Below are 27702 nucleotides of genomic sequence, written 5' to 3' on the forward strand. Positions count from 1 at the left end.
ATTGTAATTAGGTGGTAATTGAGAATTAAGTGCTGGTACCCTCATAGCAAAGGCTATGTTCAATCTTGTAAAGGAATTCTTGTGGGCAGACTTTACAGCTGTACAGATCCCTTTGCAGAACTGTATAACTAACTTCTTAAAAATACAGAATACATAATTCATCCAACACAAAGACCACACAAGAGGTGTCCTGGGAATGTTGGATATTTTTATATTAACTAACTCCCAAAACTGCAACAGTGGAGGAGAAATAGAAGTGAAGAGACATCCTGTGCTTTACTCAGAATACTGAATAATTCTGGTCTGGCCTAAGGTCAGGACCCTATCCATGAAGTTAAAGCTACTCAAATAGACATCTGTGCTAGCTGTCTCTGAAATTAACAAATAACAGATACAGACCTAATTATGCAATTGAGATAACAGACTTGAGCTGAAATTAAATTAAACAGGAAATAGGGGGACTAAAGAAGCATTTTCATAGCAAGATAAAATCTCATTAAAAACTGATGGCCAAATTCAAATGACTGAAGGATACTTTGTCTTTAGCAATGACATTATGCATGCCTGAGCATATGCTATTTCTTTTTATGAAACCATTACATCTTTAAGTCAATTACAAGGAAATGTCCCAGACGGGTGTTACAGCAGAAAGCGATGAAAGAGCAATACTGAGCAAAATCACCTTACCATAGGTTAACAACAGAAATAGTATGCAAATATTGGTATAGTTAGATACATTTGGAAAGCTGATTCAAGATAAATAGTAGCATTCATAAATATTTGCATTGAATCCAGAAAGTTGATCTTGTTTTGTAAAAATGCTAATAATTTTCTTGGAAAACGTACACGTTTGTTGTAAAATAAATGTTTACATTATGTTGTAATATTTTTAACTGGAATGCAACAAACAAAACAATCTAACTGCAAAGATCAAATAATATGAGGGAGCTACAGGTGCAAGAAATAAGTTTGATTGTTTGACAATAATTCTGACTTTCATAACTATCTGGGTAAATAAAGAGTGAGAGAAGAAAGGCAGACAATTTTTGGATATGTCCACTATGCACAGTTAATCTGGGCTCTTATCAGAGGTTTAGCCTCAAGCTTGCTCCCATCCATACAGAAAAGCCTGTGACCTAGGTTTGGAGGTGCTTTAAGCCCACGCTACCTTATCCAGCTGGTGATGTGGGTTAGAACATGGGCTCTCCAAGCTGCTCACTTTGTAGTGAGGACAGGCTCATCACTCACATGCCTTCCCACCTTCTCCCTTGAAGGGCAGACAAGTTCTCCCACAACTGGACACAACTGACTGGAAAAGAATCCCAGAGCATCCTTGCACAAAGAACCAAGGGATATGCCCCCAGGCACACGTGGGCAGGTGCACAAACTTTGAAAACATAGTAACACAAGAATGGCTTTGCTATAGGGACACTCACACCCAGGCGAGGTTACACCCAGGAGCACAATAATGTGGGTTAACTGTGCAATGTAGACACAGCCTCTGTCAGTATCACTGCTAAAACCACTATTTGTTCTTGTACTCAGAACGCTTTACCTTTGTGCCAGGTCTCTCCATATTCACCACCTCCTCTGATGTTAGCCACAGCTAGAACACCACCCAGATGCCTCACAAAAATAAGTCTTGATACGCTGAAGGAGAAAAACAGAAAGCTAGTAGATTACTTTGCATTTCCTGCCCCCCCAATGTCTACCTCTTCTCCCTCCTCGCCCCGATGCTGTGTGTATGTTAGATGCAGGAGAGAGTCTGGCATAATGTATGTGACAATATAAAGGGTTAAATCCTCCCTCTTTGCCAAGCCCGAGTAGCCAGACTTGTCTCAGTAGTGTTCCATGGGGATACTGCTATGAGTCTCTCTCTAAAGAAAGCAAAGCTACTCCAATCTTCTTCCAAGAGCCCTCCTCAAGGGCAGTGGCCAGCAGATCTATGTAACCACAGATCCACTGGTGATGCCTCTATTCCTTGACAGTCTCCCAACTCTTCAGTGTGGGGAGCGAGGCTCTGCAGCACATATGCCCCCCATGTAGACTCTCTAAACTCTTCCTCCACCGTGTCTAGAGCCATCTGCAACTTCAGAGAAGCAACCTATTTGCTAACAAATGAACAAGAGCTAAAAGTTAAGGCCACCATTTGGCCTGGTTTTGTTTAGGAATTGTAAAAGTCTTTGAATAGGCATTAAATTTGTATTTAATATCAGTTGCCTCTGACATTTACAAGGCTGTATTTGCAAAAGAGATCATGTTCTTACATCCAATGTTTGTACCAGTGGTTATACATTGGAGTTCTTGACAAAACAAAACTGTTTTGTTTACTTACATCGTTCAGTATAAGAACATTAAAATCTAAATTTCGGTAGCTGACCTCACTGGTATTTTCTGATGTTGGATGAAAGCTAATGTAATATAAAAATATCTCAATATTAAATTACTCAGATATTAGTGTCATTAATATCTTTTAAAAAGAGATTTAATTAAAAGTCACTTAAATCATATCTGACAATCAAAAAGGAAGCAGGAAGGGAAGCAGGCCTCCCATCAATTGAGGCAAAAGCTTAATGTAGCCAGAGCTCTAGGTGGCAAACCAGGAGCACCAAGGAGAATAGTAAAACATGAGAATTAACCCCAACCAGATTTCCCCCCGTAGGCAACTCCATTGCTATATGAATCAGTCTTATTAACTCACATAAGTAAGAATTGGGTCTTTATGTCTTTAAGCCTGATGCCACTTATGAGACTCATTCAGAAATATTTCTGAAAAGTCATTTCCCATGCATTTGCTGTCAAATGCTTCCTAAAGAAGCACAATTATTCTTGTGAACTCACCTACCAAGTTGTTTTGTTAATCACAGAAAAGACTATAATGTTACAGTGTGTCCATAAGTCTCTAGTTACAAAGAGAGTAATATTTTCATAGCTCTAAAAACAATTAACACCTGCTGGTGACTTCTCTTGCACAGTACGTACAGGGGTAAACTTTTTAGCAAAAAAAACTGTGTAGAAGGGGAATTGAGAAGAGGCTCCTGTACTTTCATCATCCACCCAAAGGATAAATCCTCCACAATAGGCGTGTTATCTACAGCCATCAGCTCACCTAGAGCAATGTGAATTCTCTCTTTTGTTTCAAATCAATTTTCAAGGCTTAGGTCTCTGTGATGTCCTGGTCAGAGACTAGATTTATATTCCAGACATATATTGTGTAAAGGGTCACAGTGCATGTTTTGCCAAACTGTAGAGTGACTAATTTCTAGAGGTTGCGATAGTTAATGTGGAATAGCCTGACACTGCTCCAAGAGACTGTGGTTTTGCAATCAATTTTTGGTGGATTATAGTCACAGAAAGAACTCCCAAATTTTATTGTACTTCTTATCATTCCTTGTATTCCAAACAAAATCAAAAGGGATGACTTTATGTCCAAACCTACCTGATAGGTTGCTTTTAGATGCTAAGTGACCAATTAGAGGATATAGCTGATTGAGCATGGGATCACTAACTCAATATATGTTATTCATAGCTATTTAAAAAACTAAAACCAAAACAAATCCCCCCACCCCCCCCAAGCAATTTCTGAATACTTCACTATCAGTGCCTTTTTTTGTACAACTCAAATCCAAACTGGGAATTCATCCCATACCAAAAGTATACAAACATTGGAACTTTAACAGAGCAGTCATTGTGATTCAAATTTTCAAAAAGGATCTAAGTTATTCAGCATTAGTTTTTCTGTCAATTGCCCTTGGTATACAAAGGCTAAGGTCCTATTCACTTTCAGTGAATAGGCTCCTAAGTTACTTAGAAATGTTGAACATTTTACCCCACGTGCATAGAACAACTTCACTGTAAGTGGATATTTATTAGGGGAAGACTGTGCCTTTAGCCACAGACTATAGGAGGGAGATTGTAAGGAATTCTGCTTCAGGGAGGCAAAATGTTTCCAAGAAAACTTGGATGCACAGACTGTGCATGTCTGAGATGATATTCTTTTGACAGATACAACTTACTCTCTCTCTCCTGTGCGGTGGGCCAATGTGTTGGGAGAAAGGAGGAAAAAGCCATGGACTTGCCTTCTCCCCACCTCCTTTGGGGGGCTGTGCGCCGTACAGGGCCGGCTCCAGGGTTTTTGCCGCCCCAAGTGGCGGGGGAAAAAAAAAAAAAAAAAAAAAGCCGCGATCGTGATAGGCAGCAGCTCCACCGCGCCATTTTCTTCTTCGGCAATCTGGCAGCAGGTCCTTCCCTCCTCCAGGGACCGAGGGACCCTCCACCGAATTGCTGCTGAAGAGCCCTTCCCCTTGGCCGCTCCAAGCACCTGCTGGCTCAGCTGGTGTCTGGAGCCGGCCCTGGTGCCGTAGAGATAGCAGGGCAGGAGCAACTCCTGTGCTTCACAGAACACAGTGGCTGCTATTTTGCCTGACCCTTATGTGTGCTCTGAAAGGGGGAAGGGGTCATTATGCCCTTCCTCCACACTATGCTCTTGCTTAAGGGCCTGATAGAATCTGGCCCTGTAACAGGAATGGCAATTTAGATTTATGGTTTACTTCACAATCAACATTTCAGTATACACTAGAAACTGGTTCTGCTGTACCTACAAAGGCACATACAGAGCAACGGGTAAAACACGGCACCTCCTTCAGGGTGATGTGCAGAATCTGAGGTATTACTGGTGGGTTTTCAATAATATTTTCACAGCTTTGCCAAGCCCACACTGAATGCCATCAATTTTACCACACTTTTTAGCTGTGGTGTTTCTATACAGACTATGAAGGCTGTATAATTGATGACAGTGCTACAGTGTGTATTCTACTAGAATTGGTTCTAAATCCAGCTGCTCAGTCGAGAGAGAGAAAAAAAATAAAAAATGCATGCTTATATCCAAAAATAAAGTACTACTCTAACTGGGTTAATGACTTTGGTTTGCTGTTACTTATGTGTGTTTACTTCTGGATCTATCGACCTAAACTCATCCTATGCTGTTGTAGTTTTCTTAAAATGTAGTGAGCAGTAACCATAGTAACAGCTGCAGTTCCCTTTTTGGGTACGATACATTTAAAGAAGATTGCTAACAACAAAATATAATGCCAACATACACAATGTAGCTACTGCCCAAAGCACCAGGCCAAATAGCCAGGGCATGGCTCAACCAGGTGGCTTAATAAGGGTTTTCCTGGTTGAAAATGCCAGGGGGCTACGAGAGACCGATTGGAAGCTGTGTGTTGAAGGGAGCAAGCCTGCAAGAGTTGTGAGTGCGTGACTGAAGGGAAGCACAGAGACAGAGATTCTTGGGCACAGTTTGCTAGAGTGATCTGCTGACATTTGTTTCTACTGCGATCAGGAAAAAGGAAATTCATGTACATTTTTTATTAATAAACAAGATTGCATTAAGAATATCTCTGAGTTTCATTATAATTTCTCATTCAAAGAGAAACAACCCTACAAGGCTAGCTCCTCAGGCTTAAAAGGCAATAATACAAAACACTAGCTGGGTGACATCTTACTTAACTGAACAAAGGGTAACGGAAAAAACAGAGTCCCCAGGAAGAAAAGAAGAAACTGGAAAAACTTGGATTTGTGATAAGTTACAGGAGCACTGAGATCAAATAAAAATCTTGAATATTTATCTTAACAAAAAATGAAACCCTTCTGTTTCTAGGTTATTCAGTGGAGACCAGAAATAATAAAAAAAGCTGAAAACTATGATGAAATTTTCATTAAATTTAGTTTTATTTCCATATATGTCTTAGGCAAGGGCTATGTAGTACTACAATCTCCAACCTATTGTATGCAAATGAGTTGAGTTTTGTTTTACTGTTATATCGTTGTCGTGTAATTTCACTCTCTCCACTCAGCCTGTTTGTCTGTCTCATCCACCTGTCGTGTCCTGACATACAGACTGTAAACCCTCCTTTGTTATTGTCTGGACAACCCCTATTATAACAGGCCTCTGGTCCTTGATTGATGTTCTTAAGCACTACCACAATGTAAATAATAAATAATCTTGTGAGGTCTTGTGAATTGGATTCTCTGTGAATAATTAAAAGCAATATGATATGTTTATCAATTTACTCTATAGGAAACACACACTCTGCATCACAAGCTGAAATCAGTGATATATTTTTAATGGAGGAGGGAGGAGATATTTTCAGGGTGATACTCACCTAACACAATGACCTATTCATCTCCATCATCTATCAATAACTCTCTCTCTGTATACAATCTGTAAATGGCTTGGAACCTAAAACTGTTTTCTCTGCTTGACGTGTGGCCACAGTTGCGGTCAGCAGAGGCACCTAAGCTGAATCCCCTCCACCAGTCTGACAAAGTGAATGACTGGCATTCTCCATGGCCTTTGGAATTCACTTCCTCCCCAACTCTAACAGCCAGATTTTTTTAGTTTTCAGGGTGCACTATAAGGTCACTCCTTTCCCTCCTTTGCCCATGAGGAGCTAGGTATTGGGAAGGGTTGGTAAGTAGTGATGTAAGGTTCTAGTGTGGGACTGTGTGTGGGTTAGTTAATTTCTATTATATTAACATTGTCACTGGGTATTTTATATGATCTGGGGGAATTGATGGGTCTATTTAATTAGTGTATTCTTAAAAGATTGTCAAAAATGCCTAGAGCATTAGGCAGGCATGCTTACTGTACTTTGCGAGACTCTAAATCAAATATATCCAGCATTTGGTTTTTTATCTCCCCACCCCACCTTCCCCAATATATTACAGTGCATCACATCCTACTAGGAACTAACACATCACTGGTTGAACCTTCTTTACATAAATATATTTTTAAAAAAACTATTTAGTGTATGTAATTCTGTTTTACACAAACCACAGGAAATTAAAAATGTAGCTTCTGGAAGACAGCTGAAAAGAGCATTCAGATAATTTCATGATACGTCATAAGAGTATGGTCCATTGTTACACAATGTATTTGATATGAAGGACCAGAAAATTATAAATGCTATCTGAAAATATATAGTCACAATAACCATGAAAGAATGAGGTCTGCAAAGGATTTCATGAGATTTGCCAACTTTAATGCAAGAATTATAGCACGTAGCAAACTGCTGTAGCTCTTAATATTGCATGTAAATTTAACAGGACAGTTTAATAATAGATTATTTTTGTGACAAGATGCAAACCTACTGTCTGAAGAATCTTCCTTTATCCTGTACTTGCCTTTTTCTCTTTTTTTTTTTTTTTTTTTTTTTTTTTTTTTAAGAAATTGTGTCTAGCAGGATTTGCTTTGTAATGAAAGCTGTAAAATAATCCCAGTGTCATATCTTGGCAAGCCTACAATAAGAGTTCACTTGCTGGTGAAGTAAACATTGCTTCCCTTTTTAAAGATTATTAATGGGTCCAGCAGGTTGCTGTTTGTGGCTCATGAACTATAGAATGGACTGGAAGTCCTGTTTTAAACTTACCACTTTTGATCTTTGATGCATTGATTTGCTTGAAAAGAAACCCTCCTACACACTCCCTTTTATTCTCTGTTCTACACACGTTGATATTTGTATTACTGAGCAGAAAAGATATGTTCTAAGGTCCCAGTTCAGCAAAGTGCTTAAACACATACTTTATTTTAAGCCCATAAGCAATCCCATTGAGTGCAACAAGGAAACCACTGAGGAAGTGAGTCCATACTCCAACGGTTAGGGTGCTAGCCTGGGACACAGGAGATTTGGGGTTTGACTCCCTGTTCTGCCACAGACTTCAAGTGTGCTCTCGAGCAAGTCACTTGTCTCCCTCTGCAAAATGGGAATAATAGCACTTCCCTGTCTCATAGGGGTGTGGCAAGAATAAATACTTTGAAGATTGCGAGGTATGTTTAATAATATTGGGTTCCTAGCTGGGCCTCTTGCTCTCTCTTTTTTAAAATAAGACAGTTCATGCTAGGTTGAGATTTTCTTTATTATATTAATATTAATTCATGTATAACAGATTCAAGTGAACAGCATTTCCTGCATGTTTTTAAAGATTCCAGAAATTAGCTAATCTCTCAGCCAAAAATAGTGTACCAGAATTGTTTAAGGAAGCTATAGACAGTATTAGTGAAGGAGAATTTGTACCGGTAGCTTGTGCTGGCAGTTCTTGCCTTCCTACACAGAGAAGATCTTGCCATATTTTATTAAAAGGCTAGTTTGTACTTTTATTATGTTACAGTGATCATATTTTATTTTTTTGAATGAGAAGGAAAGTTCCCATTGGCAAGCTTCTGGGACCATGTGCATCCACTTATGGACTTAGCACTGGGAAAAGCTTTTTCAGTAGCTAGTACATCATTAGTTTAAAGGAAGTAAAGAGCTGCAAATGTTTTTAAGGAAAACACAGACTGGACACATCCCGTAATTCTCCCCCCCCCACCCCGATGATGAGCTAATTTGTTCTGTTTACAAAGGCACAGAAGAAAACATAGAATTGCCATACAGAATCAGACCCAAAGTTCATCTAGCCCAGAAACCTGTCTTTAAGGGTGGCCAGCACCAGATACTTTAGAGGAAGGTGCTGGAACAGTAGCTGTCAAAAATGTCCTGCTTACCTGTAGCTTGGAGTAAGAGATATGTTGAAACCCCCATAGCCATACAAGAAAGCAGGATGAGATCCATCCAATTTAATTCCCTTCTTGTGAACAATAAACATTGGGATCTTGGTACCATCTTTGCTGGGGTAGAAAACCTAGGATAACACAGAGGAAAGATGTTTGAAGTACTGTTAGTGCTGGGAACTATGAAAACTCACAAGTAGTTATTTCTACGCTTTTATTTTATACAGCTAGAAGTCTGGGAACTGTCGAACTGTAGCCTTTTCCCCGTAATTTAATAGTTTGTTACTGCAAAAATAGAGGAAGGCCATTGCTATCATCATCCACAAGGTGTGTGAAATGGTTCGTTCCTGACTTGACTGACAGTTTTAAAAAATATGTACCAAAATAAGACCAAACACCTTATTAAGAGTATGATTCTGCTACCTTTACTCACCCTGAATAGTACTTACTCAAATGACTAATGGTCATTGAAAACTTTACGAAAGGAATTTAATAAGCTACAGAGACAAACAGGAAAGACAGTAAAAAGAAAGAAATTACAAATTAAGATAAAATATATATTTTTAAAATACTAGAACTAGACATTGACACAAGAAGGAAAGCAGGGTAACAGAGGCAGGAGAAGGAAGCTTGTGACAAATAATGTTGACCAATGCCAATGGTTTCAATGAATTTAATGCTTCAGCAGCTCCCCAAAAGATTGCCTACTCAATTAGAGCTATCAGAAGCTGACAAATAATTCTTTTAAGAATTACATCTCAAAATTCCAGATACTGTTGCTGCACTAGCAACAGGAGAAACTGATAAGCTTATGGTAAAAATTTAGTGATAGCCCACTAAGGACTAGGTTCGTACTAGATAACTGGAGATTTCGTGACACCATATGAGTATTTAAACAAGGATCATAAAATAAAATAAAAATGTAGCCCCTGTATGGGATTGATCCTAGATTACTGAAGTCAACTGGAGTTTGGGACCTAAAAGCACAATTTTAATCATGAGCGGCAGACTGCAGCATTTTAAAAATCCATGGTAACATATCTAGGAATATTTATGTTTGAAAAACTTCATGTTTTATTTATTTTTATTGTGGATATTCTTGGGTTGGCCCATGGCTGTTCCATCATTAGCCACAACAGCATTATTACATTTGTATTAACAGCATTTTTCACCAATCAGAAGAAGAGTCACTTTCACACATCATATTTTAGGCAACAGAGTGATCTTTGACCGGTCTAACAGTTTAGGTCTAACTCTAAACACTTTTATAGTAATGAAAATCACTGAGATGGAAAGAGACTACTGAACATTTTTAAAATGTATAATCTAGTAAGGGACACACACACACACACACACACACACACACACACACACACACTTCAGAAAAAGCATTTACACTTGACCTTAGAACTGGCTGATTTGCAAAGTTAAAAAAAAATTAATAGGAAATTATAACAAATTCAAATTGGTTTGGGAATACAAACCAGAGAGTATTATTAAAGAAGTACAAATGTCAAGACTGTGGTGGGTGAAAGGGATGAAGTGGTGAAATAGGTGGGAAGTGACAAAATGGCCAGCATGCAACCCATTGTTTGCTTTGCACTGTACATACCTAACTATGGATAATAGGATGATGCTGTATAGCCTGGTGGGAAAGAACGCAGAAGAAAATACAGCATAGAGGAACAAAACAAATCTCAAGTAATTTGACTAAGTAAGGCTAATGGACTGAAAAATGGCTTATGCTATTCAGTGGAGTAAGAAAGAACAGAAGGATATTAAATAATCGTGGATGTTACAATCTCACAAAATTTTAATACAGAAGACAAACCATGAAGAATTCTTAAGATGAATGAATAATGCACTGAAACCAAGGACAAGACATCTGGCAGAAATATAAAAATAGAAATAGCAATCTACATCCAGAAATGAAAGCCTCATCTCCAAAGGACTTATCTACACTTACAGTAGTGCAGCAGCACCGATGGAGCACTTAGTGAAGACACTACCTGTGCTGACGGGAACTTGTCCCATTGGCACTCCACCTCCCCAAGAGGCGGTAGCTTTGACGACGGGAGAGGCCCTCCTTTGACATAGCACTGTTTATGCCGATGGTTAGGTCAGATTTTCCAACTCCCTCAGTGATGTAGTTATACCAACAAAGTTTGTAGTGTAGACCAGGGCTACGAAAGCTTCTGGGACTACACTGGGTCCAGGACTGAAGCCAAGTGCCCAGAGTCAGTTTATCCAATCCTGTCTGGCGTATTTTATTCCTGGGAAGGTGGGAGGGGGAGAAAGAGGAGCTGAGTCAATCCCGTCTGAACTGCGCAGTCGGGTGGAACAGTATTCTGCTCACAGAGCCAGCCAAGCTCTCCAACAAGACACTCAAAGGCTTGAAGCAGGAGACACAGACCCTTCCTTTTGCCCCTGGGTTTTCTCAGCTTAACTCTCTCCCTTAAGCCTGCAGGGGCACCAGCTGCTGCAAACACCTCAAAAGGGGAAGCACAGCTGAGGGGACAATTACCCCTAAAATCAATGCAGCCCTGGGACAGAGCTGCGGATCAGACCAACACATTACAAAGCCGAGCTGTTAGTCAGAAATTGGAAATTGTTTGGAATTTCCCTCAGTAAAGCTCTGCAGCAGGGAGGCCTCACTAAGCTGCCAGCTGTTGTGGAGGCAGAAAAATCCTGGAGGGAAATTCAGGAGATGGGGCATTTCGCTGCTATCACTGATTGTCAGGTCCGAATCTTCCCCCAAGCTGCAAACAGGCTAAAGTACCATTGTGTTGGAGTTTTGGACAAGGATTTTGTGGCTACCATGATCCTGCTAAATCTGGGGGAAAAGTTGGGGGTATCTCATCCTTAAACTGATGGTGCTGATTCAGTTCATAAGAGCACAGAAATTCCAAGGCAGTGGCTTTGTATTAAGCCACTCACTTCAGTGTGAATGAGTATTACAGCACATAACATATGGTTGCACACTATTCTGAAATCCACCAAATAGCGTAGCTCATTTTATGTTGTTAGTGGCAAGCAGAGCCCTGTGTTTTTTTGCAAATGTGAAATATAAAATAAAACAAAAAACAATGATTAAAACAACATATGATGAAAAACCTCACTCTGCAGCAGCTCCTGCCCCTCCAGGCTGGTCCTGGATCCCTGCTCTGGGCATTGCAACTTCGTGCATGGGATTACAGTGCTGCTCAGGTCTGGCCTCGTCACCCCTGTCATGATGATGGGAGGGTGGCCGCGCCAAATTTGAACAAGTAGCATTGTGACCTGACACATGGGGTTGCAGTGCCGCTCAGGACCTGCCCCCTCCCATCCTGGGGGGCAGGCCCCGACCCGCTGGTGTGGGGAAGGGGAGTTTGGAAAAAATGATATAACAAGAAATTCACAAAAAATAAAATGCAAAATTATTAAAAAAAAAAATTCATGGGTCTCTAGTAATAAATTGTACCAATTCCTTCCCTCCAGCTCCCCTAGTTTAGGGATTCAAAGGTTCTAAGCTGCTGTGTATCATATACATTATGAGCTTTCCCAGCTCCTGCAAACTGGCTTTGAGCATACCTTTGTATCAGTTTGTCTTCCTTACCTTTCAGATGTCAACTGTCTCCACAGACTAAGGAATAAGATCAAGCACTCCACTATAACTTTGTTCTATTCATAACTGACAAGTTCTGTGCAGCTCCACATGTGACATTTTATGAAAATCACTTAATGAGCTGAAGGGCATACAACCATAAATTTCAACTTATGAAGAACACACCTGCCCCCAAGCATTGGCCAGGGGTAGGGCATGGAGCTGCAGAACACTTGGCAGGTATAGCTGCAGCTGTGGTGTTGGTGTGCTGGTGTTTCTGGGCTCTGTCTGAAGGCTTCTGAGATTGCTGGGGTGGGTAGGTGGCTAATATGCTCGGGTACTGTATGGGAAGTAGGTGGGGTTGTCTAAGAAGTAGTTGGGGGAGTTGACATGGCATTCTGGAGTGGGCAATGGGGGCCAGTCTTGAGCACTCATCTTCTACCCTCACTAGCTGTGTGGCCTCTGCTGCTGCATCTGCTCTCAACTACTGCAGCAGACTGCTCCTCCCATCTGCTCCTTCCCTGCTGTATTCCAGTATGGGGAACAGCATGAGGGAAACTCAAGGATCTGCCCCATGTGATGTAGCAGAAAGGCAGAACCGCTGGCAAACACTTGCTGCCTTCCCACAGCTCAGCCACATACACATACACGGGCATTCTGCTGAGATGTGGGAATGCATGACAGGGCAACCAAATCTGGGAATGTCATGCAAAATTTGTCACATTTGGCAGCCTTGGCTATTGTACTCCCCACCAGGGTAGAAGCTGACCATTGAGTGCCATCCCTGACTTTGGAATTTTCTGACAAAAAAAATCAGGTTAAACTTATTGGAAAAAATGATCATAAGAAGTTGGATGAGCCAGGACATTGGTAATGGGAGATAGAACCTCAAGCTTTTGGTGGCAGCTTCAAATCAAGTCTCAGCTTGGTAGAGATCAAATGTTGCTACCATCCAATTGCTGCTCAGTAGACTATATCAGGGGTTCTCAGTTTTTCACAGTATGTACCAAATCTTAACAGATTTTCTTGAGGACCACTTCCCTTTCAATTGCATAGACTGCCTCCCCTTCCATTTCTGATTGCATATTATAGTGGCAACTACATACATTGCTGACTTGTAAAAGTGATATCAGGTAAGTATTTAATGTATTTCAGATGTCTTAACAAAATTTAGCATCTGGAAACAAGGAGTACCAATACAGAGAACCAGCTGGCTCTCTGCAGACCACTCATAACAGCTCTGACATACAAGCTGAAAATCACTGATCTTTATGAACTGAGTCTAAGGATGTCTGCTCCCAAGCAGACAAGTGTCCATATCACAAAAACTACCTTTCTGAGACTGCCAAAGGATGGTATGAATCTGAAAGCTGAACTCTATGCACTCTCTCTCTCTCACTCCTGTGGTTGTCTACACACTAACAATTAAAACCCAACAACACCTTTTGTTATTTCAGTGCAAGTCTGCCTGTGGACAATCTTACTTAGCATTAAGCCTGTCCTATTTTGGATTTAAATAAAAACCAAATTAAGCCAAATTGATATAAGACATTCTTAATCCAAAACAAGAGCACCCACACACAGACTTGCACCAAAACAACAAAAAGTGTGAACTAAAACCAATTATTTTGGTGTATTTTAGCTCCCAGAAGTGCCCCACTAGATTAGATTTGAGGCATGTTGGTGTGGTAGTTTGCACTGTTTCTACCTATGCTGTATTTGTTCTATGGATAAATAGAAGATTTAAATCACAAGGAATGCAGTCAGATTTGTTCTAACAAGCACGCAGTGTTTTTAAAAGGATTTTAATTTCCATTTTATTCACGATGATGCTTGTAATTAATCCACATTTCTAATATTTAAAGAGATTTGGATTAAAAAACCTTCTTATGAGTGCATCACCAGTTAGCAACCGCTTGTCCTCAACTTTTCAGTTAATGACAATTTAACTGAAGAAGTTATTCTTCATGGCTGAGCTTTTTAGCATCATTATTTACAGTTTCTATTCTAATTAAAACTAAAAAGAAACAAAAGCAGAATGACATTTGTTACACGGCTGCCTGTTTTCAAAGGAAAGTGAGACACCCTCATGTTTATGACACCACACTGAACACTAAACAGGAGTTATTTTTACAGCTATCCAATGAGCCCCAACAGAAATATGATCCTTTCCAACACATGGTATTTAGTAAGTATCTTTATCATGAGCACTAGCTGTAAAGTGAAATACAAAGCCTTCATGGCATCTCACTTAAACCCCCCCCCCACCAATTTTTGTTTCCTGAGGGGCTAAGCAAATACAAGTAATTTCACAAATGAAACAAACAAATAAAGCATACCTCTGGGAACTTACCCCTGGGAAGTTTACAAAAGTTTTCTTTAATTTACTATTCCAGTTTATATCATATATCATTTTGTGAAATTTAGGGACAAAGCTTTACATCATTTTTGCCCACCTTAAAACGGTTTCTAGCTATTGGCATGACCACAGGCGTCACCCATGAAACATGCACCAGTAATCACTAAAAAGTTATAAAGCTATCAAAAGGGTTTTTGGGTTTTTTTTGTTCATTTGGGGTAGGTGTTGTTTTTTGTTTTGTTTTGTTAAAATGCTTATTTTAAAAACTTCTAGGAGTTAAAGTATTTCAGTGGAGATAAAATCGCTTGGGCAGAGACCAGTACCGAGAGGTTCAGGGAAAACACTTCCTAAAAACTTCATCGATTGACTCCAGTGGAGCTACACCAATTTCTACCAGCTGAGGATCTGGCCCTCCAAATCTTCCCACCAAGTGACTGCTGTTGGTAGATCAGTTACTTTCCCTTGACTACAGGCTGTCAGTAATTTCCCTTCCCCCATTCTAAACTTGAGCTTTTCTAACAACTGTCTGAAGACTGGTTTAAGAGGTTTTTTTTTTTTTATCATTATCATCAGTGAAGATTAAACACTCCTTTAAATGAAAAGACAACAAAGAAAAACAGCACGTCAAGGTGACACTGCTGTTCAGAATTTAAAAGTGTTTCACTCCAACTATCTTTGTTGAAATAATGATTACTCCCCTGTCCCTCCCCCCAGGATGAACAAACAGGGGGTGAGGAATCAATTCAGGAGACACTGAGATATGTGAAGCTATTTACGCTTCTTCAAATAGACTATTTTCAACGGATTCAATCTCATCTTAAATTTGGTGCTATCTCTGAAGTAACTGTCTATCATTTTATTCATAGGACCAATAACGGGAAGTGCTTCTATCTGAGAGATTAAGGTAAACTGGAAAGGGCAAGCCCTACAGAGGGAAGAATGTCTAGCGATGGTATTTCACGTCTAATTTTAGACTCTGACAGCTTTTACTGGAGAATGTTTATAAAAGGGTACTACTGGTTTCTGTTTTATCAGAGCTAGGAGAGATCCACTTGTGCTAGTTACAATGTATTATTAAAGAATATTAGCAATGGTTAATAATAGAGTGCAAGTCTGTTGCAGCTATAGTATATACCAAAAAGGCAAATAAATAAATAAACTTTTGAAGAAAACATTGACAAGGCTTCAATCAAATCTCCTTACATTATGAGATAAACTTACATATGACTAATTTATGGGGTGGAGGGAAGACTAAAAACAACCACTCTCAAAATTATAGCCCTGCAGCAAACGGTGCTATAGAGTTGAGAAAGCACTCTTATTATACACGACACTTTGTGCTGCTCTGGCAGGGTAAGGAAGCCTTGGAGTGGTTGTAAATGTATCTTCTGCTGAGCTTAAGGACCCTTTATGCAGTTGGAGCAGTGCAAGGCGGTTTTAGTGTAAATGAGAATCAGGATCCCGAACACTTAAGAAAAGCATAAGAAATAAGCACAAAAGACTTCCAATCAAACAAATATTTTAAGAAAGTCTTCTGCACCATTTCTGAGTCATCCAAGCGTTACAGAAACTTGCATTCCAGAGATGTCTTTGTTTTAAAACTTAAAATCTTGCATAGTCATCATCCTCAATGAAGAAGGCAACTTGGCTAAGTGTTTTTTTGATAATTTTTTTCACTCTCCACCCTGGCTTCTCTAGAATTCCCATTATTCACGCATCACTTTGTACCTTTTCTTACGCTGTCCCTTAGGCTTTGAAGGCTCCCCTAAATAATGCACATCTAGAGCACACCTTTGCCACCAAAAACCCCACCTGTTCCAGAAGCATTTCAGCGCTACATAAGTTCTGTTTTCTTAAGGCACTCTAGGGCCCGAGGTACACCACCACACGGGGCTCCCGGGACTCTGCCTCCTACCCCCTACTTCTTGTACAGGTCTTTGTTCTTTTATTGTTGTTATTTTGAAAGCTTTTTATATATGGGGAATAGGTAGAAAGCCTTTATTTCTTTTGGTTAAGATTCACTTACAGCATAGGAGATCTGCCATTCAGTTATATATGAAACAGATAGCCCTTGAAAAGGAAAGCATCTATGGTTATCCAACTCAACCTCTAAGGTGACAAGTAGTGTCCTTTGCTCCATTCCTCCAGAACCGTGCAAGAGTATAGACTTTGCTTACATACTTTAGCTTTTGGTGTGACATGAAAAGGACTCAGGATAGAATGAATGTAGATAACAATTTTCCATCACTCACAAAAAAAAAAAAAAAAAAAAAAATGGTGCCGAAGTTGAGATAGACACATCGAACCAAAAAACCTCCTAAAATCACCAAAACAATTCTCATGTGAGTAATTATAAAATCTGTTCCAGTTCGCGCACCTCAAGGGACACTGTCAATTTAAAAGTCATACTTCTGTCTGACTTTCCCCCCATCCTCTCAATACTATTATAATACCTAAAATCACTAAAATTGAAAGTGAACTAAGGGGCAGGCGGAAGAAAATCACCTTATTTTCAGGTTTTTCCTTGTTGTGACATATTTGTTTCTTTCATGTGACAGCAGTTTATGAATAGTTCTCTCTTCACTGTTTCCCCTGTTTAATCACTCAGTTAGCCAGTTTCTCCTTCTGTGTGTGTAGGTCTCTCACACACAGCATGAATGGAGAAGATTTTTTTAAAAATAGGAAAATCTGATTTTAAACCCACAAAAATTGTCAAGGGAAAAATGGGAAGGCGTAGTACCTGAAATAAAAATAAAATAAAAAAAAAAAAGTTGAAAATAAAGGATTAGATTTCAAGATGTTATAAAAAAGTGAGAGAGTTTTTATAGTAAAGATTACAGATTACTGGGTCCTAAAATTAATGCACTAGCAATCTGAAGAATAGGCCCTATTTATTTCTTTTAAATTCATTTTTTAAAAATTTAATTTCAAGTGCCCAACCTGACACAAAACCTTTCCCTGCTTAACTATGAAATGGAGACCCTTGATTGGGTTTAAAATAACTCTCTGTTTGAAGACCACAGAGGTGTACAGTTTGAAATTTGTGGTATAATATTATATCCCAAATTACCATGATCGGGCACCAACAGTACCTTTAATAAAGTCTGCACAGTTTTTAAAAAACCCACACAAATATATTTGGAGGAATACACTTATAGAAATTGAACACTTGGAGAAAATTTTCACACCATTGTGGCTATAGCTAGGGACCCAAATCTATACTTGGATGTTTAAATAAAAGTGACTTGATTTTCAGTGGCGCTGAGCACAGACAGCTCCCAATGACTTTAATGGGAATTGCCAGTACACTAAAAACCTCTGAAAAGCAGACCACAAGAGCCTAATTTTAAGTAGCCAAGTTTGAAATGTTGGCTTTAATCTTTTGACACCTGGAGTGAAATCCTGGCCCCACTGAAGTCGATGGTAAAACTCCCATTGACTTCCATGGAGCCACAATTTCAGCTCTGGTTTCCAAGTTTTTAAAACCAAGTGTTAACATTGAGAAAACCACTCTACACTCTATTCTAGTCTAGTTCTTATGTGGCCCTCATCACTGCGGTATCATGAATGCCTAAATTCTGGGCTGTGGCTGAGGAGTGCTTAGCACATCACAGGATGTCTCAACTAATATCGGGGCAATGCTGGCAGCAGTCCAGTCCTCAGGATAAATTTGTGTCAGGAGCCAATGGACCAAGTGGCCATTCTCACTGACAGAAACTGACAGAGTATAAGAGACCTGCTCTCTCTCTGTTCATACATATGTACCAGGCGGTGGGAGGAATGGTGGGGGAGAGCTGTTACAGTAGCTCCATGCTATTTGAGATTTCCTGCTATGCAGGAGGAATCCTACAGTGGCCTCTTACACTGGCTTTAAGACAACTTTGTGCTGGCAGATGGATGCAAAGCTGCCCTAACACTGGGCAGGACCTGAGCCAAAGTAACTTGGGCATAGTAAAAAATTCATATAGGTAAAAGCCTCAAAGACCACCTCTTACAGATAATTGCAAAATCACTACAGAAATAATCAAGAAGCTCTTTAGAAGAGATCATTTTACCACCCACCCATTGGGACTCGAAGCAGTCTCATGCTGATGGAGGCTAAGTGCCAGAAGACAGTCATTTAGAAACATTCCTCGTTAGTGAGCCTAGCAATCTAGCAGCAAATGGCTGCTGGGAAGCAGCTCACCAGGTGGTAGAAGGAATAGGGAGAAAGTGAGAAAAAAATAAATCAAAGTTCAGAAATCCTGCAGGGAAGGCATAGAAAAAATTATTTTTGAATCATTCATTTACTTGGTTAAATGAAAGGTTTTGTTCCCTTTGCATAAATATCAAGTGTCAAAGGTGTAAGTGGCAAAATGCACCAAATCAGTCCCTTTAAAGAGCCACTAGATAAAGGATGCTTTTAAAAATCTGATAGAAAATTAAACCATTCTATAAAGGTTCTTCTACTGCTCTCATCATGGTGGTATCTGAGACCCTTCCAGTAATGCAACTAACACTTGTCATGTGTGGTTTGTTCTCTCTCTGTCATCGTTTCCCCAGAGGGAAAATTGTGTGTGCAGTGTAGTGTTTTGGTGTCTTATTTTTGTTTTTGTTATAAATTAAAATGTACACTGTGCTATGTGTTGATATTAGTGAAGGCAAGGTCGAAGAAGTAAGCCTTGCACTTGGAACAAAAAGGGGCAAGTTATTTGAAGTTTCTAGCCCAAATGGAGATCACTATGTCTTTCTTACATGATTTCTGTGTGTGTGCATATATACACACACATACATATAAAGTGTAACACAATGTGAGCAAGCTACTACAAAGAAAAAATTGTAATTAACAGCTGGTAGCCCAATTCCCTTAATTAAAACAAGGCCAGGATAGATAAAAATCAATAATTAAAAAAAAAAAAAAAAAATTGAATTTTTTAAATTTAAATAGGATTTTTTCTTTTTATTAAAATGCTTTTTGAGGGGGAAAAAAACCCCCTATCTAAAGCGCCCACCACTGGCCGAAGTTTGCCGTTCCAGGCCAATGGGTGCTGCGGGAAGCGGCGCGGGCCGAGGGATGTGCTGGCCGCTGATTCCCGCAACCCCCATTGCTCTGGAACAGCAAACCATGGTCAGTGGGAGCTGCTATCGGTTTAACCTGTGGACGCTGCAGGTAAACAAACCGGCCCGGCCCGCCAGCGGATTTCCCTGACGGGCTGCCTGCCAAAGGTTGCCGATCCCTGGTTTAGAAGATACTATCAGAGATGCTTAGTTTTGCAGTTCTCAAACTGTGGATTTGCACCTCCAGAGGTAACATGCTTGTTAACAGCAAAAATGTTTTAAAATAAATAAATATATAGAGATGAGAAATAACAGATCTCAACTCTATTGTCCCTCCGCAAATTTGTGTACACTGAGTCAATCACTTACCTCTCTCTAAAAGTGCAAAGTTTCAAAAAGTTCAATGAATAGAAGATTGTTGGGGGTGGAATAGATCTGGACAAGGAGAAGTAGTCTGGAGATAAATGTGAGACAGGCGGGACACATGCTTGTTTTGTTAAAATATTTTATGTTTGCTGTTAAAGAAAAAAATCCAGAATACTTAACGTTGTTGTTTTAGTTAAATAAAATAATTTAAATGTCTGTCTGGTGATGTTCTCCTCCTAATACAGCATGGCAAGAAAATCTTCCAAATATGATTAACCTGTTTAATTGGAGGTAGTTCACCTCCCAATGACTTCATAAATATCTGCTTCAATTATCTTTGGTAAATGAAACAACCAAACAATCATTCATTTTCTGATATAGCTGTAAAACTAATTTGAAAAGTTTTCAAAATAAATCACTGTTTAAAAATGTATAATGTGTACCTTCTAAAAATGAAACCTACATCTATCTCTGAGTTGTGAAGAATATGTATTAAGGTTATAACAACCAACAAGAATGCATTTTTATGTAGAAAACCATGATTACATTGAGTCTTCCTGACTAGTGATTTAAATCATGATTTAAATAAATCAAATCCACCCTGAACAAGGCTTTACTTCAATGAAGCGATTGCTCCAAGAGATTTACTATAATACTATACCTACAGATAAAAAGCCAAAACACAACCACAATCACCTCCATGTAGAAAATCAGCTCAACTTATAATGATGTAGACAAGAATTCATCTTAGACAACACTGGTAACTCCTTTTTCCCCTTCACTGTCCTCCTCTCAACACTCTCCAAGTGAGGTGATACAGCTAAACAACTGGCAACAGTAATGGATAGCATATTGAATGATACGACAGGTGCTTTAAAAAATATTGAAACAAAGGAGAGGAGGTGGCTACGAGCCATCTGTAACCAAGATAAAGACATGTTCCCATGAGATTCTGTTTGTACAAACTAGTGGCAAGGCTTGACTGGATTTTACTGCTCCTTTTGGCAAAGCGTACCAGAGCCACTACCTCTACACTGTAGTCTTTGTGGCCGCCTCCTGTGTGCTTGGAAGTTGTGTAGAAATTTTTTTTGGTTTGTTATTTAACCAAGCACTTACTTTTCTAGTTTTGAAGAAGACACTCAAATCTAGCAACCCCCTATTTCTTTCTTAATAAAGGCTGAGATTAGAGGACTTTAATATATACAATATTACTGTTTATTTATAAGGCAGATTGTGGTAGTGGTCATGTCCAGGCTTCACACTTTCAAAAATCTTGGCAATGGGCACTACCATTTCTAAGTAATAATTATGAGGTTCTTTGTCCTTACCTCTTTATAAGAAATGTGCAGGGATTTGCTATACTTGCCAGTACATGCTTCAAAACCAGTTCCACACATTTTACCCCAGCGCATGCAAATGCTTATACCAAAGATTTTGCTGACTTAAAAGCCTGTGATGCCCCTCCATTTGAGGTTTCTCAATCAGGAACAACATTATGTCTTAGACTTGGGTTTGAGTTTAGGTTGTGTTTCCCCCAATCTACATAAGCAAAAATGGAAAAACTTGATTATCCCTGCTAATGGGTTAGAGAAATTAAAATCCCCCCCCCCCCCAAGTAACCCCCAGGGTGGTAGGTTACAAAAGGACTAAGGATCAGGTACTTTGATTTCAACAGCATCTCCTAGTGAGCACCTCCTGTGTTAGAATGTTGCAGAGATGACACTTCATTGTTTTTAAATCTGAAAACCATGGATGAACCTGAAGAAAAGTAACCCAACGAACAGTAGAAAGCAGAAAAGAATACTAAGAATGACTTCCTGTAACACTGCTGTAGCAATATTTAGAGAAAAAAATGGCACTGGAGATACTCATAAAATAATGCATCCTGGTAGCAATATCAGTTTATGGTCTGATTCACAGAAGGACAACATATTAGGACTTCTGGCTCTTCGGTCTGATAATATTAATGTCAAAAAGTACAGTGACCCAGAGCTGTAATACTTCTGGGGCTAGGGGAGAAACAAAAACCAAAAAGAATGGTAAAAAATTTAAAGTATGTCATGATGCTGTGGATATAATGGGTAGTCTACAGTGATCTCTTCCTTGGGCCATCGGCAAACAACATTGCAAAAAAAAACCCATCTCTTTCTAATTCCCAAAACTGTTAAATCACCAAAGAGAAAAAAATAATGATGGTAACTCAGCAAATCTCTGGGTAGTTTAGCTTCCAGAACTACGAGTTCTAATGGAGTTCAACAAACACTAAAGTGTAGACGGGAAACCCAGGGAATATTTAAACTGAAGCATTCCTTGATTTCAGGAGTCCTGGCCTTTTAGGGTATGCGTGGACCAGGGGTAGGCAACCTATGGCACGCATGCCAAAGGCGGCACGCTAGCTGATTTTCAGTGGCACTCACACTGCCTGGGTCCTGGCCACCAGTCTGGGGGGCTCTGCATTTTAATTTAATTTTAAATGAAGTTTCTTAAACATTTTAAAGACCTTATTTACTTTACATACAACAATAGTTTAGTTATAGATTATAGACTTATAGAAAGAGACCTTCTAAAAATGTTAAAATGTATTACTGGCACACGAAACCTTAAATTAGAGTGAATAAATGAAGACTCGGTACACCACTTCTGAAAGGCTGCCGACCCCTGGTGTAGACTGTAATAAAAAACCTGCAGCTCGCCCATGTGAGCTGACTCAGGCTCACAGCTCTCAGGCTAAGAGCCTGTTTAAATGCAGTGCAGCCGTGCAGACACTACAATTAAACAGCCTCAGCCCAAGCCCCACAAACCCGAGTCAGCTAACACAGGCCAGCTATGGGTTTTTAATTGCAGTCTAGACATAGCCTTACATTTGAAACTCCTCTACACATAGAAATCTTCTCACATAAGCAATGACTCTTAATGAGGAATACTACTTTACATCAGTCTTTCCTACTGTCAGCAGCTACCATTGTTTACCACACGCTGTCACCTTTGATGCTAGTTCATATATTAGCTGAAAAACGAACACATATTTTCTCTTATCTGTGAGAACAGCAGTCCAGGACTATGGAGACCTTCTATTTCTTGCTATCATTCATCTTACCAGTTCAAACACTGGTTGTTATGAATGTTAATGATACTTTCAACAGGCTTCCCCTACCCCATAAATTTCCATGAAATGTCTCAAGGACAGATCAGAAATAATTAATCTAAGTAAAGATAATATACTTTAAATACCTATGGGTAATGTATTTATATGTTAACAGAATTAAGTCAACTCCTAAATGAAGATGCTAACTAAAATATCTTTAATAAGATTGTCCACTGATGAATTTGTTTTGTGTTAAAGACAGCTAACTAACAAGCAAGGAAAAAAAATTAAAACAACAAACCAAACCCAAACTCTTGTAATTAGCGACTGAACTGGATTTGGGGGGTGGGTGGAAAGAGATAATTGTGATCTTTGGTCATTTTTGACACAAACCATTTTTACAAAGGTGCAGAAATACTCAGAAACTATTTAAAAAAAAAGGTGATTTTTTTTTTTGCCATGGCATGATATAGAAGTGATAAAATCTAATGAGAAGAAAGCCTATTCACACAAGACTTCCAGCACAGTTTTTCCACAGATTCAAGTAATTTGGATTCACTTGAATTTTTGGATGTTTATCCAAATGCAAAGTCCAAACTTCCTGAGGTTCACCTGTCATGTCTTTTGACCAGTGAATGAGAATATGTAACTCAGTTCTAGTCTTTTCATGAGATAACTTGCTACTGAATTAAAGTTGGCTTAACTCTTCCTTTGCTGTTGTCATAAATTTGCTAACAAACTACCATTGTACTCATGTTCTAAACTGAGGTTATTTTGTTTATTGCATCAAGAACATCAACAGGCTGTTGAGAAAAGGGCTTTGAACATTGTTTCATTTTGATATATGCTACCAAAAAGCTCCCCAAAACACTGAGGCTCTGAGAGGTTCCTCGAAATATGCCCATTTCCACTTTCAAGACTGTTTTACCACAGTATGAATTCATCATGTTAATTAATTTGTTATACATCATTATTTAGTATGCATCTTTTTTCTTAGCTAATCATATTAATAGAGCAACAGAGGGTCTTGTGGCACCTTTAAGACTAACAGAAGTATTGGGAGCATAAGCTTTCGTGGGTAAGAACCTCACTTCTTCAGATTCACTTGCATCTGAAGAAGTGAGGTTCTTACCCACGAAAGCTTATGCTCCCAATACTTCTGTTAGTCTTAAAGGTGCCACAAGACCCTCTGTTGCTTTTTACAGATTCAGACTAACACGGCTACCCCTCTGATACATATTAATAGAAATAGCTAAGGATTAACTGCAACTATATCTTACATAATAATATGCAATCATCCCCCCCCCATTAATTCCTTTCCTTTGACTCATATTGCCCATTTGAATTTACAGTTATGAAGTCTCAGTAAACTTCTTGGGGCCTCCATAATTAGGTTTGTATTAGTAGCCATACTAGTTATTTTCAGTGGGTCTGTGTAAGGTTTTGGCAACATTGTGATCTGCAATTTCCCAGTAAGGTGTCATTGATCAGCCCCTAATTGCCTGCCGTCCACCATGATGATGAATTATTACAAAATAACAAATGGCTTGCCCATCAAACAAATGTTTCTGGCCATGAGCAAGTGGGTAAGTAGAACTTTTCCAGGATGACCTAATATAAATTAAGTTTATTTGCATTTTATATGAATATTTACAAGTGCACAAGTTATAAACTTCACTAATTATCCTATGGTTTTGATTACTGTAATCACTGTACAATTACCATTATTGTGGCTAAAGCCACCAACTGAATTTCAGGGCTCTTGCACACGTTGGACCCCCTACACAATTGTGACTTACTCTTTCATGGCCATCATGCATTTTTCCTATTTAGGAGCCTATGACTAAGGATATGATTTGATCATGGACGTCACCAGCCCCAGTGTGATCATACCCTGATTTTGTACATTTTTACCATGACTGCCCCATGAATTTTGCCTAATGTTAGTGTGACAAAAATCGCATCCATACCCATGATTGATTCGGGCACTGGAATTATTTCAATTTTATCCTCTCTCGGCTGCTGTAATTATAATGTCAGACCCCAATCATTTACTGATTACTACTGAAGTGTGTGTTTAAAGGCCTGGGGTTTGTAGATCTGCACCTGAAGCAAATTAATAAACCAAACCAATCTCCTTTGAGCAATGTTTGTTTTGAAGGTTCTGGTAGGCTACTGGAACATCCTGCTATATCAGAAATTCTGTACACTACCATAGTAGTTTAAATTGGGTACGGAACTGTGGAGAAGCTTACAATCCCTTCTGCCCATAATTATTAACAGATTCCCTAGAGTGGGAGACTCAGAGTCAAATATGGCAATGACATCAGCAACAGTCAACTGCTAGAATACTGTGTCCAGTTCTGGTGTCCGACAGTTCTAGAAGGATGTTGATAAACTAGAGAGGGTTCAGAGAAGAGCCATGAGCATAACTAAAGGATTAAAAACCATGCCTCACAGTGAGACTCAAAGAGCTCAATCTATTTAACTTAACAAAGAGAAGGTGACCAGTCTGTAAGTACCGACATGGGGAACAAGTATTTAATGACGGCCTATTCAATCTAGCAGAAAAAGTAACACCACAGTCCAATGGCTGGAAGCTGAAGCTAGACAAAAATCAGACTGCGAATAAGGTGTACATTTTTAACAGGGAGAGTAATTAACTATTGGAACAATTTACCAAAGATTGTGGTGGATTCTCTGTCACTGACAATTTTTAAATCAAGAGTGGATGTTCTAGATCTGCTCTAGAAATTATTTTGGGGAAGTTCTACGGCTGTGTGAGACAGGAGGTCAGAGTAGATGATCATAATGGTCTCTTGTGGCCTTGGAATCTATGAACAGCATTTTGATGCTGTCCTGAAGCAGTAAAGAAAGGGGAGAAATCTCAAACTTTTTGGAAGGGTCAGGAAAGAGAACAAGTGTTTCCCCCCCTTTTCTCTCTTCTATTCTCACCAAAACCACCATCTATTAAAGAGAGAAGACACCTAGAAATAGTTTTTATTCATTGGAGTAAAATGGCCAGAAATTGAGATATATGCAAGAAATCCAATGTGCAGGGAGAGAAAAAGATTGGGAAAGGAAACAGAAAAGTGCTATCTTTCACTGGATTGGCAACCAAAGAAACCCCAAAATACTTATTTCTGCCTTAAAATTCTGGAATACACATTGGTCCCTTCTAACCACAACCAGGTTTAGAAATTGTTTACATTGAGTATTATTCAGCATTCAAAAGAGACTTCCATATAAACTACACATTAAATAGCATATGCCCATTAATGCAGGGAACTCATCGTATTATGCAAGCTCGGGAAAAACACAAGAAATGTGAGCTTCATTGCCAAACACAATTGTTGTTGCTCTCCAAATCAGATGTAATTTCAGAACCATAAGCTTTCTGAGTCTATTGCTGCAAGAGACATAATAGACTATTCTGTGTATATTACTCTTCACTGATTCTTTGGGGACCTAACATTACTTAATACTATTCAGTAGATTTGTACAACACCTTTAATGTAGCACTAAAAAAAGTCAATAAACTCAGCATCAGCCTTCCAAAGAGGCTGAATGTGTCCAGGGATTGGTAATACAGTGCCTTTCCCTTCTACAGCAGTTGAATTTGGCTCATGTCAATGATAACTGACAGCTGGAGCCATCTAAAGACCTTTTGCCAGCTGTGCAAAATATGGCTGGACATCTCAGTCCTACAGAGGGATGTCACAAAATTGTTGTAGCAATTTAACACCATTGTTGGTAGGCTCAGCAGAGAAATAAATGGGCAGGGGGACTGACCAATTCCCACATTCATAAAAGTAATCCCTTCCTGAACAAATCTGGCATCCAAGCACAGGGAAGTTTTATATTTTCATTTGATTTATTGATCCAAATAAAATATAGAAAAATACGGACAGAAGAAACAGTGACATTTTGCCAGTTATCATTTATCTCTTTCATTGCAAGAAATACTGACAGCAGGCCCGACCTTTTAGTCCTTACTTCAGTAAAACTCTCTGATTTCAATGGCAGTTTTGTCTGTGGAAGGACTGAAGAATCATAAGAACATAAGAACGGCCATACTGGGTCAGACCAAAGATCCATCTAGCCCAGTATCCCATCTTCTGACACTGGCCAATGCCAGGTGCTTCAGAAGGAATGAACAGAACAGGTAATCATCAAGTGATCAGTTCAGGAAAAACTGCAATGTTATTTTGTTTGTTTGTTTTGTTGGAACTGCTTATGTGCCTGATCCTGCCCCACTGAAGACAATGGGAGCTCTATCATTAATTTCAGTGGGCAAAGGATTGAGCTCTATATTTGTGAAATGTTACTGCTCATCTAAATTCTGTAAAGCACATCCAGATACTATAGTGATTGAATGTTAATGTTTTATATTAGAGAGATTTGTTTTTATATTCGTACTGAAATGTTATGCTATGCTGATTGTAGAAGAGACTTTATAATAATTGGTTAGACTGCAATTTTACTTTTAAACACATTTTGAAGACTCATTTTGCTAAATTAATACATTTGGAAGCAGCACAGTCTTGCAGTCAAAACAGTGAACTGGAGGTCAGGAGAGCAGGGCTCACTTCCTAGTTCAGCCACTGATCACTGTGATGTGTCACACAATCTATCAATGCCTTTGTTTCTCCATCTGTAAAATTAAGTTAATCATACTTCTCTACCTTTGGGAAGTACTTTGGGATCTTCAGAGAAAA

General features: G+C 39.1%; 1 protein-coding gene across 2 annotated transcripts in view; it reads right to left on the minus strand.

The window, feature by feature from the left end:
- The window catches only part of PREP (prolyl endopeptidase), a 170104-nt gene that overhangs the window by 11655 nt on the left and 130747 nt on the right, over nucleotides 1-27702 (minus strand). For both annotated transcript variants that reach the window (XM_008164904.4, XM_065588275.1), the window contains 2 exons: nucleotides 8549-8685; nucleotides 1556-1650 (listed from right to left, as the gene is read on the minus strand). In XM_008164904.4, the coding sequence (XP_008163126.1) occupies nucleotides 1556-1650; nucleotides 8549-8685 (232 nt within the window). The remainder of the gene's footprint in view (nucleotides 1-1555; nucleotides 1651-8548; nucleotides 8686-27702) is intronic.

This window comes from Chrysemys picta, chromosome 3, assembly GCF_011386835.1.
Source record: "Chrysemys picta bellii isolate R12L10 chromosome 3, ASM1138683v2, whole genome shotgun sequence".
Taxonomy (NCBI): domain Eukaryota; kingdom Metazoa; phylum Chordata; order Testudines; family Emydidae; genus Chrysemys; species Chrysemys picta.